This window comes from Solanum stenotomum, chromosome 10 (assembly GCF_019186545.1).
Source record: "Solanum stenotomum isolate F172 chromosome 10, ASM1918654v1, whole genome shotgun sequence".
Taxonomy (NCBI): Eukaryota; Viridiplantae; Streptophyta; class Magnoliopsida; order Solanales; family Solanaceae; genus Solanum; species Solanum stenotomum.
In genome coordinates, this window is record NC_064291.1 from 51,792,774 (window position 1) to 51,808,714 (window position 15,941).

The following is a 15,941-nucleotide window of genomic DNA, read 5'->3' on the forward strand; positions in this document are numbered from 1 at the left end:
ATCAATTATGTTGTTGGCAAAAAGCAATTCATTTAATTATAGGATTGCTATGGGGAAATAATTTGGACATTTCCTTGCACAAGAATTGTACGTAATCTTTTCTGTATCGTTCCAATTTATCAGTTGTGTCCAAAAAGACGACCTTTAACATATGCATTACAATTATAGCATGTAAAGGGAAGGATTGATTGATAAAAAGTACACACTATCTATCAACAGGTTTGGCAATGATAAAATCACTCTGCAATAGGAGGGTGGAACCCTCTTTACGCGACGTGATACACTTAGCATTTTCATCAGCTCAAATTTCCTGTATCTCTAAAATAAGACTAAAACTCGAACAACATTTCACACATCGAATTAGCTAGGAAAAAAATGAACTACATTTCCTAGTGTTATGTAGCAACTTCATCAACTTCAGAATGGAAGACGAAACTAGGAAAAGTAGTTGTAATATCCCTGCAGAAAACAGAAATCTCATCAGACGATAACAACATCAGCCAACGTATTTCTGATAATATCAGTGGAAAAACTATGGTTGTTACCTTAGATAGGGAAGTGTCATTATCTTTAGTAGTGAAGGGTATTTCTGATAATATCAGTGGAAAAACTATGGTTGTTACCTTAGATAGGGAAGTGTCATTATCTTTAGTAGTGAAGGGTTTTGGCTCACAAAAATCTGCCATTCGGATTTGTCAATCTTTCCATCCTGATTTGAGTCTGCTTCCACAAAAGTCTACATATAGAGGTAACAATCTATGGTTATTCAAAATCCCATGAGAACGATAAAAGATAGGAAACAGTTCCGTGAATGAAAACTGCCTTCTCCTGGTAACGCAAAATGAATTGGTCTCTTAACCTCGGGGACCTCTTCTTAGACAGAACGATAGAGGTTTCTATGGCTGTGTCTAGGACAGTGGAAGTTTAACAAGTAATTTGTAAATTACCTTATCAAGTATACTCTCTATGGTCTCATCAGCCAACTTCATCTCAGACTCGCATAAAAGTGCAATCAACATTTGTTTAACCTGCCAAATTTTTTGCAGATAATTAAAAAACCTGTACACATCAAACTAGAAACAAGAATTTAATTATAGCATCGTATGATCTTGGCATAACCATTCATCAACCTTAGAAGGTAAAAGTAAATAGACCAAAAACCTACTGATTTGAGTCCCTAGATAGCTGCAAAGAATTTCAAGAGAAGGGTGGGAATGCTACTGATTGTATTTAGCCAAACAAGCCACTCAGTAAATACAAGTGTTAAATGGATGAAAATGCCTCGGTAAAGTCTTGTACAAAAGTTTTTCAATTCCTTTTTTGATAAGTGCATCTCGTATGAGTGATATTACAACCTAAATATAAGGCACAAAGCAACTGAAAAATAGACCAGGAAGGGAAGAGTAAATATTGAATGGTATTCTATTCCTAGAAAGAAAAAATCAAGTTGCCCTCTGATACTATCATAGCCTCTGTGTCAGTTAAAGTTTCTCACATTAGTCAAGGGTGTGAATTGTAGTTTCTTTATAAGGTCTGGGGCTAGTTTTGTGGCTGCAGTTAGCCCTAAGGCCCGAATTAAGTTTCTTAATATGGTATAACATGCAAAGGTCCCAAGATGTCTCACTTTCAAGTTTCACCCATTATCAAAAAAAATAAAAAAAAATTCACTGATTGCCCTTTGAAAAGAATCAAGCATGTACAAGAGAGCTTTGATTAGGTAGTCACACATAGTTGAATATGCCACAGCCATCCATGATGTTGGGTTAATCAATATTGGATCACATGTTCAATTATGTGCTAGCGCGGGATAATCCTTCACGGAAGGATTGTCCACCTTCTCTAGCCTCTCTACCAAACAGTTATGAAATTGGTAACATGCCTCTCTACCATACCCTTAGAAAGTGACGACGGATAACTTCCATTACTAAATGGAAGAACTTTTCAAACTAGTTGATAGTCGTTCCCTGGTTGCACCCAACAATGGTTCAAAATTAATAAATCACATGTTTCTGTTTTTGGAACATCACATATAGACTTTTTTGGGGGAGAATCACTCAACAAGGGGCCTCCCCTGTGAGGTCAGATGATGGTCAACAACTCAGGCAGGAAATGCTGAAAAGTGGCTAACAATGCAGACTCGCATATTAGTTGAGGACATAAGTTGTCGTATCTTTTATATAGTCTTGGGCAACCTCACTTGAGCCAGCTTTCCGGGTTGAGTTAGGTTCAAGGTCTATTTCTCTTAACAGCTTCATACTCATTTTCTGGTGAAAAAGGGACAAGTGAGTTGTAGTCAACCCCGTGTTTGGTCATAAAATATCTTAAAGTGATTGTACATGGTTAAAAGTGCCAAAGGAAAAGAAGAATTTTGGCTTATTTTAAGGAAAAATTAGGGGTAGGGGAAGGGGAAATGGGGGAGGGGATTACAAGGTGGGGAATTGAACCCTCACCAACAGGTGAAAGTCAGGTAGCCAACCAACTAACTAAGCTACTAAGATTCCCCAGTTTTTGGCTTTTTAACTATCAACTGCAGAAAATTTAGGGAGCATTCATTATGCTCTCAAGACAGAATAAGATGAAAGGGATCTTATTCGTGTCAGCGGACAGCACTACATTCAGTGCCACAAAGAAATTAGGCAACATGACAGATACAACTCCAACTCTTCAGCAAGTCGAACAATAATGAGATGCTTATATAAAGTTGCTTTTCCACAGAGAAAAAAGAGAAAGTATGTAAGGAAATAATGAGATACCTCTTGCCTCTCAATGAACCCTGTGCCATCTAGATCATAAAGCTTAAACGAAACTGCATGGCAGAGAAAATTTGAGTTTCAATAAGACTACTTTTATGCTAATAATGCAGTAAATTGAACAAGTCAAACCAGCAAATATATAGTAATATTTTCTTTAACTTACAATTGACTTTCTCTTCTTGTGGGGCATTTGGGTGGAAGACATGAAGTCCCTTCACGAAATCACCAAAATCAATGACCCCTTTTTGCTTCACATCAAAGAGATCAAAAATCTACGAGCAGAGAGTTCCAAAGGAAAATTAAAATCCCATAATTCAATAAAATTTAGTAGCTGTTCATGCAAAAATATACATTAACATAATATATTGCCAACTCTGCATATGAACCTATAATCACCAGAATTTGGATATCACTACAGCTGTTGTTATAACTTATATACATAAGTCATAACAATATATGTATACCTGAACTGTAATATAGGATGCTAAAAGTCTCAGAAAGAGCTAATCGACCAGTATCTTATCAAAACGAACTGAAGCAAAGAATCAATGAAGCATCCTACCCGATTGGCAAAAAGGTTTTCTTTCTTTCTGTTCTTGAATAAAGCCAACTGAAATTCTTCCTGCACATCCACCATGATTTTTCAACGTATAAGAAAAGTATATTTATACTTTGATAATTAATCATCAAAAGTGATATATAATACATGTTCAGTAATATCACAGTTACATTGTTTCAAGGAAAACTACACTAGATCACATAATGCTGAATTTGCAGTAAGCCAAAAGATTTGCAAGCAAAGCTCTAATATGATGCTTCAGCCAAACAAGCTATATATGATGCTTCAGTCATGTCCCCGACCCCGAAAGCATAGCATAGTGGTTGAGGCATGGACACAAAAACTTGGGAGGTCCCAGGTTCAAAACCTACCTGCTATACTAGGTGAGACTTGTGAGCCCACCTGCTCCAATCTTAGTGGGAAGAATTATGCTAGTAACATGTGCTTGTGGGCTAGACAGGGTGTCCAATTAATTAGTAAAGGTATGCAAAAACTGACCCAAAAACCGCCAATATAAATGACGCTTCAGTCTACTACAACCATGCAGTTTAAGCAAATATTTTATAACTTCGAAGGATCCTTCTTTTTTAAATAACAATGGAATTCGACTAAACTTTTGCATATCTTTGACTAATCAATTGTATACGTGCTACTTCCCACCAATAGAGGTACAATTTCTTAGGACCTTAAGGTGTATAATATGACAGACCAAATGAAACTCAACATCTAGGAAAAGAAAATTATATTGATCTTTTTTATTAAAAAGGAAAAATTAAGCAATAATATAACAACATTGTCACTATTTATACAATTAGATTGCCTCCAAGGAGAACTGTGCGACATTATGTAATGCTGAATTGTAGTATGCTGAAAGACAGCCAAACGAAGCCCGAGTATGAAAGTTCAGCTGTCTACTACACTACGGTTTTAGCAAATACCTTCTCAAGAAGGTCAAGTGTGGGATGTGACAGGAACTACGAACTAAATATCTAGGGAAGCAATAACTTTTACCTCATGCCCAGGAAAAATGACAATAAGAGACAACAGGACGACCATTTAGGCATTGCCAAGGAAACTTTCTCAATGCCCATCTAGAAATGCTTGTTCTGGAATACCCGTAAATAACAAATGCATTTCAATTTATTGTTACCAATCCAAAAATTCTTCAAAAGCTACCCCCCTTCCGGTGATCAACTATAAATTACAAAGACAGAAAAGAAAAAAGAGAACTGTGTAACAGTGACCACGTGATGATTAGAGACACAGAAATCACATGCCTAGTTATGAAAGTAATAATTGTGAAACTCATCTGAAAGGATGCACCAGGATTCACTAAAAACCACCAACAAGATTAGATTCACCAGTTTAGCAGAATTACCTTGCTTATTAGCCCATCATCAATTACCGAACTACTGATACTCTTGAACAGCTCAAACAATGCTTCAACTTCACTAACACTAACTGCAAAAGCAGAAAACAAGAGAAAGTCAAACAAATATATGAAAGGAATGAAGGAGGGTTGGATATTAGAAAGGAATCCCAGTTGTGTAAGCACACTACGCGCTACAACTGTCTAATGTTTTAACTCTCAGACTTTAGGCAATTAAAAATTAAAATTAACAAGGGAAAAACCAACAAACCTAAGGATAGAGCCCACAATGGAAGATTGTAAACCAAGTACCTTTTGGTTCTATTTCTTAGTACTACACAGGAAATCTTTTGCATAGATCACAAGACATCCGTGTTTATATTTTAGGTGAAATCATTCAAAGTTTTCATCTTTCTAGGTCGGTTATGTTGCTTCTTCTTTCATATATTTCCTCCTCATCAAGCTCACAAACTCATCTCACCATACACGGAAATAAACACCTCAAGGCTCAAGCTATTGCAGATCTTTAAGATAGGAGAACGCTATAATAATCATGCCTCCTCCAATACGAGGAGGAAACTACAGACACTCCAAACAACGCATAAACAAAGTATATGGTGTTAGCACCTTAAAAATGGAGAGGAAACTTAAGATCATTACTTAGACTTCTATTCAGAAACACACTGCTTTTTCATTGCATCACTTTATTCGTGAGACAAGTTCAAAATGTATCACATAATATGTACACACTTAAAGCATCAATTAGTAACTTACACGCTGTTTGGGATGCAAGGGCAATAGGATCTTCGTGTCCACGGAACTGCTTTTTCACCTTAGAATTAAAGCAGCCCATTTACTGGAGAATGGTGACTGAAGAAGAAGCACGACTAGACAAGCGCCTAGAAACCAGCTTCACTACAATAGACCATCAAAACCATCTTAACGTTGCAAATTACACGAACCAAAACCACATGCCAATGTACAACACAATCAGTACATTAACTCCGGCAAATCCAATATGACCCATCTCTCCACAACAAAAGTTAGAAAAAGAACCGATACAAATCAATTCCATACATATCTTACATAAGAAGTAACTGAACTGTGGACAAATGTTGTATACTATACAAGCTCATATTTTTCTCACTTCCGCCACCTCATTGATACCTCATAAAGATCCGAGTTTTACCACTGAATTGTTTTTTAAGCAGCAACATTAGTAATTACTCAAAAATCATCACCCACCTAAGAACATGGCAAACTAAATCCGAAAGGAAGGATAACAAAAAACAACAAATGGAGACTAAGAATAATTACTAACAACTAAAACCTGTTCCTAGTGACAAGAAGCAATCAGTGGACTTAAGCAATAAAAAGTTAAATAACACACTAACAACATACCCCGTGTAATCTCACAACGTACAAAACAATTACTCTCTCAGTTTCAATTTATTTGTCTTTACTTTCCTTTTTAGCCTGTTTCAAAAAGAATCTCTTTTTTTTCTTTTTGAAAACTCTTTAATTCTAACTTTCCGCATAACATGTGTAAAACAACAAGACATTTGGATACATTCTACATAACTTTAGTCTAACCCCACAAGATTCAAAAGTCTTTTTAACCCTAACCACCCACCCACCCACACCCACACAAACCACTCCACCATCACCACCAATAGGGTCACCAAAACACTCCCAAGTGAAATTTCAAGAAAACCTATACTTAAATTCTTAATACCAAAAGCAAAGATCAAAACTTTAACATGTGAAAGCTTCAATTTTGATCTCAAATCCCAAAAGGGGACATAAATTTCAGTACTTCTCATCGTTTCTCTCGCTCAATCACATCACTAACCTTAAATTTTTTTCCCCAAAAAAAAGAATGTAACCCTCAGAAATCCATATACCCAAAACAAACATTATACAAAAAAAAAAATCGAAAAAAAAAGAAGATGAAAGTTGGAAACATACCAAACAAAAAGATGCAAACTTTCAAAGGGGTGTTGAAAAATCCATGAATAAATGTGTGTATATATATGTAATCTATATGTACACACACATCTACACCGGTGATATGATCAACGGCTGTGATTGGTTCTCAGAGAAAAAAAAGTTGTTCTTTTGAAGAAGAAGAAGAAGAAGAAGCTGAGAGAGACTGAAAGAGAGAGAGATTGAGAGCAGATGAGAAGAAAAGAGAAACCATGAAATAGACACTAGTGGAGGTACGTGATGAACACGCGCATCTATAAGAGAGTGGAATTGAAATTGATTTTCCACGTGGACAGTTTGTCTTTTTTTTTTTTTTTAAGTCGGTGTTCAGAGCCCACATTGAAACCCGATTAAATCAAGATCGCATATTACAGAACTCATTCGGGGGATGACGCTCTTAATAGGATTTTCTTCGTATTTAAAATTTGAACATGAAATCTCTAATTAAGAATGAAGCAGTCTTACTAATAACACCACTAATTCATTTTGATTATGTGGCTTTAGATTTATGGAAGAAAATAATTAAAATAAAATTAGAAAAAGTAGAATCTAAATTGATTCGAAAACTTGACGCGTGTAAGGGAAAAGTGTTTTATAAAGGAATTTTAAAAAATTATAATTAAAGAAGGATGAATTACTACTCCCTCCGTTCACGGAGTTAGAAAAAGGAAAATATTTTAAAAATTATAGTGTAAAATAAATTATGTAATCAACTAATTATGTCATGATAAAATGGCATTAATTAAATTATTACTAAATATAATATGTGACATTCTTTTAGGTAGGGATGTGTAAAAATCAAACCAACCAATAAATCGATCGAAAAAAATGTTATTGATTTATTGTTATTGGGTTAACGGTTATTTAATAGTTTTATAAAAAGAAATTTTTGGGTTATCGATTTAATTTTGATTTTTTAATATTGATTTAGCCGATAACCTATTAAGAATATTATAATTTATTATTTTAATTTTTAGTCATACATAAATATCAAACAAAAAATATTAATATAATCACTATATTAGACTATAACTATAAGGACCTTACACAATTGTATTTACCCTTTAGGTTTTAGTATTACTTTAGTCTTTAGGTTCACAACATTAAAACCTAAAGAACTAAGAATGGTGACGGCTAGGGTTTGCAACGACGACAAGGGTTAGGCAACGGCTAAGGTTGTGAATTGTGAGTATTTGTTATACTTTTACTACACTAAGCATAACTTTTACACTCAATGAGTAATTTGATTTCTCTCTTTTTTATTTCACGTCAAATTGTTAGATAACTCATATATTTGTTTTGAAAATATTTTTTTATTGGTTAAATCAAAAACCGAATCATTAAAGACCAAAAATCGATAAAACGGTAACAAATATCTTATTGATTTGGTAATCTGTTTAGCAAATTTAAAAATCAAAAACTAATAAACCGAACCAATAATACTTAAAACCGAACCGACTGATACACACCCCTACTTCTAGAAAAGGACTAAAAAAAAAAAAGAGTCACATAAATTAAGACTGAAAGTATATACTATATAAAAGGGACAATAACAAAGAATTACTATTATATCGAAGCAGACAACTATTTGTCTTCTAATCAATGATATTTCTGAAAATTTAGTATTTTTTAAGTTTTATTTAGGTCACATAATTTAAGACATAAATAATAACATATATATATATATACCGTGCTAATACAGACTAAACATTTTTTATTAATAGAAATAATTACACTGTGTTGTTTGGCTTATTTAGTAAACAAAATAATCAATAAATGTAAACGTTTTTATGTTTCTATATGTATGAAAGAAAAATACATGTGCCTATTTGATTTTATAAAAAATGAAGAAATACGTTAATGTGGATTAGTTGGAAAGAGTTTGTATTAGGTAAGGATTGGATTACGCTTTTAGTATTTTGTAAATCCTCTCTTTCATAAGAAAAATGGATTAAAAAGTATTTAATTTGTCTTATTAATGTATATATTTATTTTTCTATTAATTTTAATTAACCTGTTCCAACAATGTATCTTGTTATTATATTGAATAAGCTTTTAACTTTAACATTGCTTTAAAATTTATTTTTAGTGGCACTTCCATGTCTAATCATGACAAAATGAATATCGCAATATTAAAAGAACACTTTTAGAATCAAATGATATATGTATTTAGTTTTGGACTTTCATGTGCAAAATATCTCGTAATTAAGTTATATTTGAAATTTTAATGGTTAAACATTAATTTCAAATAAAATGGGTTAAATTTTCCAGAAAAAAAAGTTAAACATTCTGATGGTCAAACGAGTCTTTATTTTCCATATAACATCAATGATTTGGTGGTTAGTGTAACTAATTAATTAGATTATCTTGAATTAAAAAATTAAGGAATGGTCCTACGAGTAACATGCCGTTGTTTATTAATTTTCTAGTAATTCCTAATGTATGGTATCCATAATATTGTCATTAAATTTCACATCTCTTCGAGCTTTTAGCAGTCCTTATTAATGTTGGTACATCCGCAATCACTATAATCTCTGCCACAGTCTCTACCCTTCGGCTGAGCACTCTGTGGTGAGCACTTTGTGCGCACTGGGTAAACCCCCACTGTGTAATAGTCTGCAAATCACACAGGGGGTGTAAACCGCATTAGGCAAGCCTTATGCGACATGCTGGACTCAGAAGGCATTGAGGGAGGATCGATCTCGGGTCATCCGTGTGGATAACCGCCGTCCAAACCAACTGAGTCATCCCGAAGGACAAGGGAACCATGACTATATATGTTAGATATGTGAAGAAAATTTTATACATAAATTAAATACATTAGATAAATATTGTTATATATACACATGATCCTCCTATCAAAATACAAACTCGTTGCACAAGTAGCAATTTTTTTAAAAAAAAGAGGAGAAAATCGCTACCTGCACAGCGAGAAAGAAAGAAAGTGATATATATCTCGTTGATTATGCAGCGATATTGTTCTAAATCTTACGTCGTTAACGACTGTTAAAATCATAACATATCTCGCTCCATGATTACCATCAAATTATCCCTTTTGGTTTAAAAAAAAATGAGTGTCATTTATGCATTTTAATCGAAAGAAAAAGATGGTTATTTTAGCTCCGGACTCATAAATACAAGTACTATATTATAGGCCTATAATAGATTAGGGTTTAGATTTATTTATGGTGTATAAATAAATGGTGTGATTAATGAGAAAGTTAGGTAAAACAAATTCCTAATAAATAGTATCTCTTCAATTTTTTCTAATATCTTTTATGATAAGTTAACAAAAGTTTTAATGATTCATAGTAATAATGTCGATAGTTAGAAGGAAAAGACGTAAAGCTTTAAAACATACAACTTCAACATGTAAAATGATTATGTAGTAATTACATAAATTTAGCCTATGATATTTTAACTGTTAATCTACGTTAGTTATCAACTTTTTGGTGATTGTGCTGAAAATTATTACTACTAACTGTAATAAAGTTGGTGATTTTGATTTCTTAGTTTTGATTTTTTTTTTCTTTTTCTTTTTGGTACTCACTTAATTTCAACTGCAATTTAAAGGTAATATTAATAGTGGCGATATTCTGGAGTTTGTGGATCGCCGCTCAGTTTCTTGTAGTGAATTCTAGTTAAGGTAGAGAGAGTCCCTCGTGATTTGTTACGTCACTAAAAAATTGAGTTGTTAACTCTTGCGGGTATTTATGATTTATTGAAATATTATTTTTTTTGTTAAATATATTAAAAATTAATTTTTAAATTCAGTTACTATTGCTTAATAGACTATAGGTTTTGTTTTTGAACTCTATAGGCGACAATCAAGGTAGGTTTTCACATGTGAACTTTCATCTTTCTTTATCCTTTTCTTTTCATGCCACTATAATAGTTTTTTTTTTTCAAATCATCATTCGATGATTAATATTTTTATTGGACCTTAATTAAATTTAGATTCGTATTAGAAAGTTTCACAATTAGAAGATAATTTTTTTCTAATAAAACGATTTATATTCAGAATTTAAATTTGAGACTTTTAATTAATAAAAAAGAAATATAACTATACTTACCGCTCTATCATAATCCTTCTGTCTTAATTGTAGCTATTAGCCTTATAGGCTTATAGCATGCCTTCATTGTTTAACATTACTTTATGCAGTTCAATCATGTGTTGTATTTTGTGGTGGAAATGTATTAAGTTTGTCAAATTACTATATTTGTTAATTTGCTACTAGTATTTTTTTAAACAAAAATATGATAAGAAACTAATTATAGAAATTTCAGCTACTTATTCTATTAATTTTATTTGGTAGTTTATTCAATTACCACTTAGTTTCATTTTATTTGACTCCTATATTTACTTTTATTGTATTCAACTATCACATTATTTTATTATTGTTATTGTTTCTCTTTTGTAAAATTTATATTGCTTTTCTTTTTGACCATTATGTTTTCTCCTTTATTTATTATTTTACTTTTACTTAAATTTGATGTATTCGAGTCGATGATCTTGCGGAAACAATATTTCTACCTACACGAGGTGTTGTTAAGGTCTGCATACACTTTATCCTCTCCAGATTCCACTAAGTTGGATTTTACTAGGTACGTTGTTGTTGTATTTTAACAAAACCCTTAATATTAAATAACCATATATAAAGTACTATTAATAATATTTAGAGTTTCAAAACATGGTTAGTTTAGTAAAATATATCATCTCTAAGCTAATATTTCTTTGACAATGTGTCAGATCAACAAGGGTCAAGTAATATGAAAGGAAAGAAATAATTATTGCATGGGATACCAACAATTTGGTAAAGAAAAGAGAGATACTGAGAATTAATTGAATTTACACTTATATTAATGGTTTAATTAATTATTTTTTTAAAAAAAATACTTGATATTTTCTTATAAATTGTTGGTATTTCACCTGTGATTGTGCCATGAATTCAACAATTAACATGTTGGTGGATGCTCAATTTTTTATAAACAAGAACAAGAATCCTTGCTTCAAAAAAAGCATAAAGATAAAGTGCATAAATAATTTATTTCCACCACACATTTACTTTTGTAGCATGATATTAATTAAGCCTTTCTAGTGAAGCAACTACCAATTACTTGATTTTTATTTCATCAATATTATTGAAAAGTTTACAAATCGAAAACACGAGATACGACTTATAAAATGCATTTTAGAAATTCAATTTAGAAAACACATTTTAAATCGCGATTGGAGGATCGCGCAATCAACATGTCTCATTTGACAAGCTAAATTAGATCGTTAACCAAACTTCTTTGGGTGTGTTTGGTATGAAGGAAAACATTTTCCGGAAAATGTTTTCCAAATCAACTCATTTTCCTCAAATTTAAGGAAAATGACTTCCCTTCAAAACTTAAGGAAAACATTTTCCAAAACATTTAACCCAACCAAACATGAGAAAATTGGAAAACATTTTCCGAAAAAGAAAATGTTTTCCTTCATACCAAACACACCCTTGGTTCTACCAAAGTTGGTAAAATTCTTCTTATTCTAAATTTTTTACTAAAAAAAAAAAAACGTGGTCAAGGGGGAAAAAAAGTAAAAGTGTCTTTAAAATTATTTGAAAGTTTAAATAATATATATTGTAAACTTTTATATTGTCACTTTTTCTTTATTTATTGAAATGATAACATATTTTATTAAAGAAGATATCAAATTTCACATTTTAAGAATGTTTATACATTTATGATATCCCTGTCATTTGAATGACTTAATTAATGATGTAAAAAATATTTATAGTAATATAATGGAGTATAAAACTTAAATTTATTTTAAATTTACTAATTCAGCTATCTAATAGACTTGTTAATTCCACGGTTCAGAAATAATATAGAGAAATAAGTGTGGGAATGGTTGGGTATTGATGGTGGTAGGTTTTTTCAATAAATGGATACATTAAAAATGCTAGGTATATTAGGTGTATCATGATTCTTAAGTCTTAAGCAACAAGTTAAAAATACATTAATTAATTAGTTGTTGGGCTACATAGTGCCATTAAATATATTTTTGGGTGTATAAAATGTAATTTTCTTCCATTGGTACTTTGAAGGCATGAAAAATGTTGGTTTTCAAAAAACAAAAGCTTAATATATTGACAATCCCTTGAATTGGTCAACAAGTTCATTTAGACATCTGAATTAAGATTTGTTTCGATTGAAAGCGTAAAGACATGACATGATGAAAAAGTATTCATAATAGATTTTTTCGATTCAAATTTTGGAATTTTTTTGCATGTGTTCGCCTCCTCCTCCTTGTTTGGATTTGGTTAGTGTAGTGAATTATCTTAGTAAATACCTCATTCTGGTTCATGGGCTTAACAAAACTCATTGTTAAGGATTAATTACAAAAATCCCACATTTTAGTTTACTTATTACCATTATCCTCTATAAGTTTTACAAATCTCCAAAATCCCTCATTTTCAGGCATCAAATTAGTGTATCTCGCGCATCAGATTAGTATATCATTTATAGAATGTACATCAAATTAGTGTATCATGTATAAAATGTAATGTATCTTACTTAACGATTAATGTATCTCGTGCATCAAATTAATGTATCAGCGCTTATATTATTGTATCCGTTTGAGGGATTTATGTAATTATAAACTTTTAAGGGATAAATTGTAATTTTACCTTAAAAATATATGATTTTTGTAATTTGTCCTTGTTCTTATTGGGCCTTATTACCTCGTGAAGGCCCTGGATTCTAATCATTGGGCCCAACACTTTTGTGTTAAAAGAATCCTTGATATCCAATTGTTTGTAATGTAGTTCGATGTTTTAAAAAGTAGAAATTTGAGGCGAGACATTTTACTTAATATATAATGAGAGTACAAGAAGGATGTAAGTACAAGAAGGATGTAAGCCCCGACACATGGGTGTAAGCCTTATAAATCTTTAAATTTATACAAATTAATAAAATAGCGTAATCACATCAAAATGGGGGGGAGGGGGGTATATTTAAAGTTCGAGACAATCAAAAACAGTTAAAAGAAATTCATAGAAAACAAATATTCTGTTTTAAAAAAAGTATTTCAAGTTGCACATTTTACCTTACTAAAAAGTAAATAATCAATAAAACTTTATCAACGTAACAATGTCATAATATTAAAGATTACTCATTCATGAAAAAAAGTTAATCAAAATTGCTTTCAGATAGCAAAATAATAAAAATATAATAATTTTAAGATACATAACTAAAATAAGAAGACCAATAGCAAGTGAAAGTACAAATTTTGGCTATCTATTTTAACAAAATGATTTACACTCACAATATTCTCAAGTACTCTAGTAAATATGCAATGTTATAGGCATTTACAACTCGTTATTTGAGTTAATTACTCTTTATTTTTATATTCCTTAACGGAAACTTTATTATTTTATTAAATGACACAATTTTAAGGATCAACAAAGTTAATTAAGAATTTAATACACGATTCACATATAATTATTAGAACAAACTCTAAATATTGAGCGTTAGAACGACAGATCCATATGTATATGTGGAGGTGCACGTGCACCTATTAACTTCAATATTTTTTTTTATGACAAGGAAAACCCGCAGTCGTTACCCTTTGGGTGCGCACAGGATAACCTATTAACTTCAATATATATATATATAACTATAAATAACAATGTCCCCATGAAAATCATAAAAGGAACTTGATATCGCTAATACAAGCTGAAACATCCACTCATCCAACTAGGGTTCGATCCCAACTTTTAGAGCTCTCATATTTGATCTATATATATTTGTATATTAATGCATTCAAAATTTTCAAATTCTAGATTCGTCTTTGTTAGACGTGTTTAGGCCATCCTTGAGCCTTAAGTGCCTCACAAGTCACAAGAGATGAAGCTTAGTATAATAGAGAATCGAACCTCATTATGTAATATTCTTTCTTCTTGTCCTTCTCTCTGTCCCACATTCCCTCTAAAATAATACTACTAATAACAAATTCTTAAAAGGAAAATAAAGGATATATATATATATATATTGAAAGGAAGATGTTTTCAAGATTTATAAATATTTTAATATTCTACTTCATCATTCTATATAAGTGGTGGTTCCTCACTACTTTCAAACCTCATTCTATATAAGTGGTGGTTCCTCACTACTATCAAACCAATCAAAAATTGCCACGTGGGGCTAATTAATATTTCTTTCTTTTATATAATATTTTCTATTTCTACTTTCTATTTCTTTCTATTAATATTTCTTTCTTTTATATAATATTTTCTATTTCTACTTTCTATTTCTTTCTATTATATTCTATTTTCTATTCTACTTCTATCTATTTTATTTTATTTTTTTACTTACTATATATCATTATCATACTTCATCATCATCATACTTCATACTATATAAGTGGTGGTTCTCTTGGACTACCAACTTACTATATATCATCATCATACTTCATAATATATATATTATATATATATTCATCATACTATATAAGTGGTGGTTCCCTTGGACTACCAAGGGTATTTCCGTCATTTCCTTCCTTAAAAGAGCTCCTATCATACTATATAAGTCGTGGTTCCCTTGGACTACCAACTTACTATATATCATCATCATACTTCATACTATAGAAGTGGTGGTTCCTCAACTACTACCAAATCAATCAAAAATTGCCACGTTGGGCTAATTAATATTTCCTTCTTTTATATAATATTTTCTATTTCTACTTTCTATTTCTTTCTATTAATATTTCTTTCTTTTATATAATATTTTCTATTTCTACTTTCTATTTCTTTCTATTATTCTCTATTTTCAATTCTACTTCTATCTATTTTTTTTATTTTTTTTTACTTACTATATATCATCATCATACTTCATACTATATAAGTGGTGGTTCCCTTGGACTACCAACTTACTATATATCATCATCATACTTCATACTATATATATATATATATATATATATATTCATCATACTATAGAAGTGGTGGTTCCTCAATTACTACCAAACCAATCAAAAATTGTCACGTTGGGCTAATTAATATTTCTTTCTTTTATATAATATTTTCTATTTCTACTTTCTATTTCTTTCTATTATATTCTATTTTCTATTCTACTTCTATCTGTTTTTTATTTTTTTTTACTTACTATATGTCATCATCATACTTCATCATCATCATACTTCATACTATATAAGTGGTGGTTCCCTTGGACTACCAACTTACTATATATCATCATCATACTTCATACTATATATATATATATATATATATAT

At 31.1% G+C, this 15,941-nt stretch overlaps 2 protein-coding genes across 3 annotated transcripts in view; one reads left to right on the forward strand and one right to left on the reverse strand.

The window, feature by feature from the left end:
• LOC125841404 (serine/threonine-protein kinase SAPK3-like) overlaps positions 1-15,941 on the forward strand; it is a 119,136-nt gene that overhangs the window by 94,712 nt on the left and 8,483 nt on the right. The window lies entirely within an intron of this gene.
• Positions 237-6,846, reverse strand: LOC125841408 (calcineurin B-like protein 1). Of its 2 annotated transcripts, none has more exons than XM_049520530.1 (9): positions 6,650-6,846; positions 5,456-5,596; positions 4,691-4,773; positions 3,316-3,375; positions 2,917-3,025; positions 2,754-2,806; positions 948-1,028; positions 624-736; positions 237-459 (listed from the first exon to the last, which is right to left on the reverse strand). In XM_049520530.1, the coding sequence occupies exons 2-9, from the start codon at positions 5,532-5,534 to the stop codon at positions 396-398; spliced, it is 642 nt and encodes a 213-aa protein (XP_049376487.1). In that variant the 5' UTR covers positions 5,535-5,596; positions 6,650-6,846; the 3' UTR covers positions 237-395. The 2 variants fall into 2 exon arrangements, with proteins under 2 accessions (XP_049376487.1, XP_049376488.1); XM_049520531.1 differs by having other exon boundaries at positions 5,456-5,591; positions 6,650-6,829.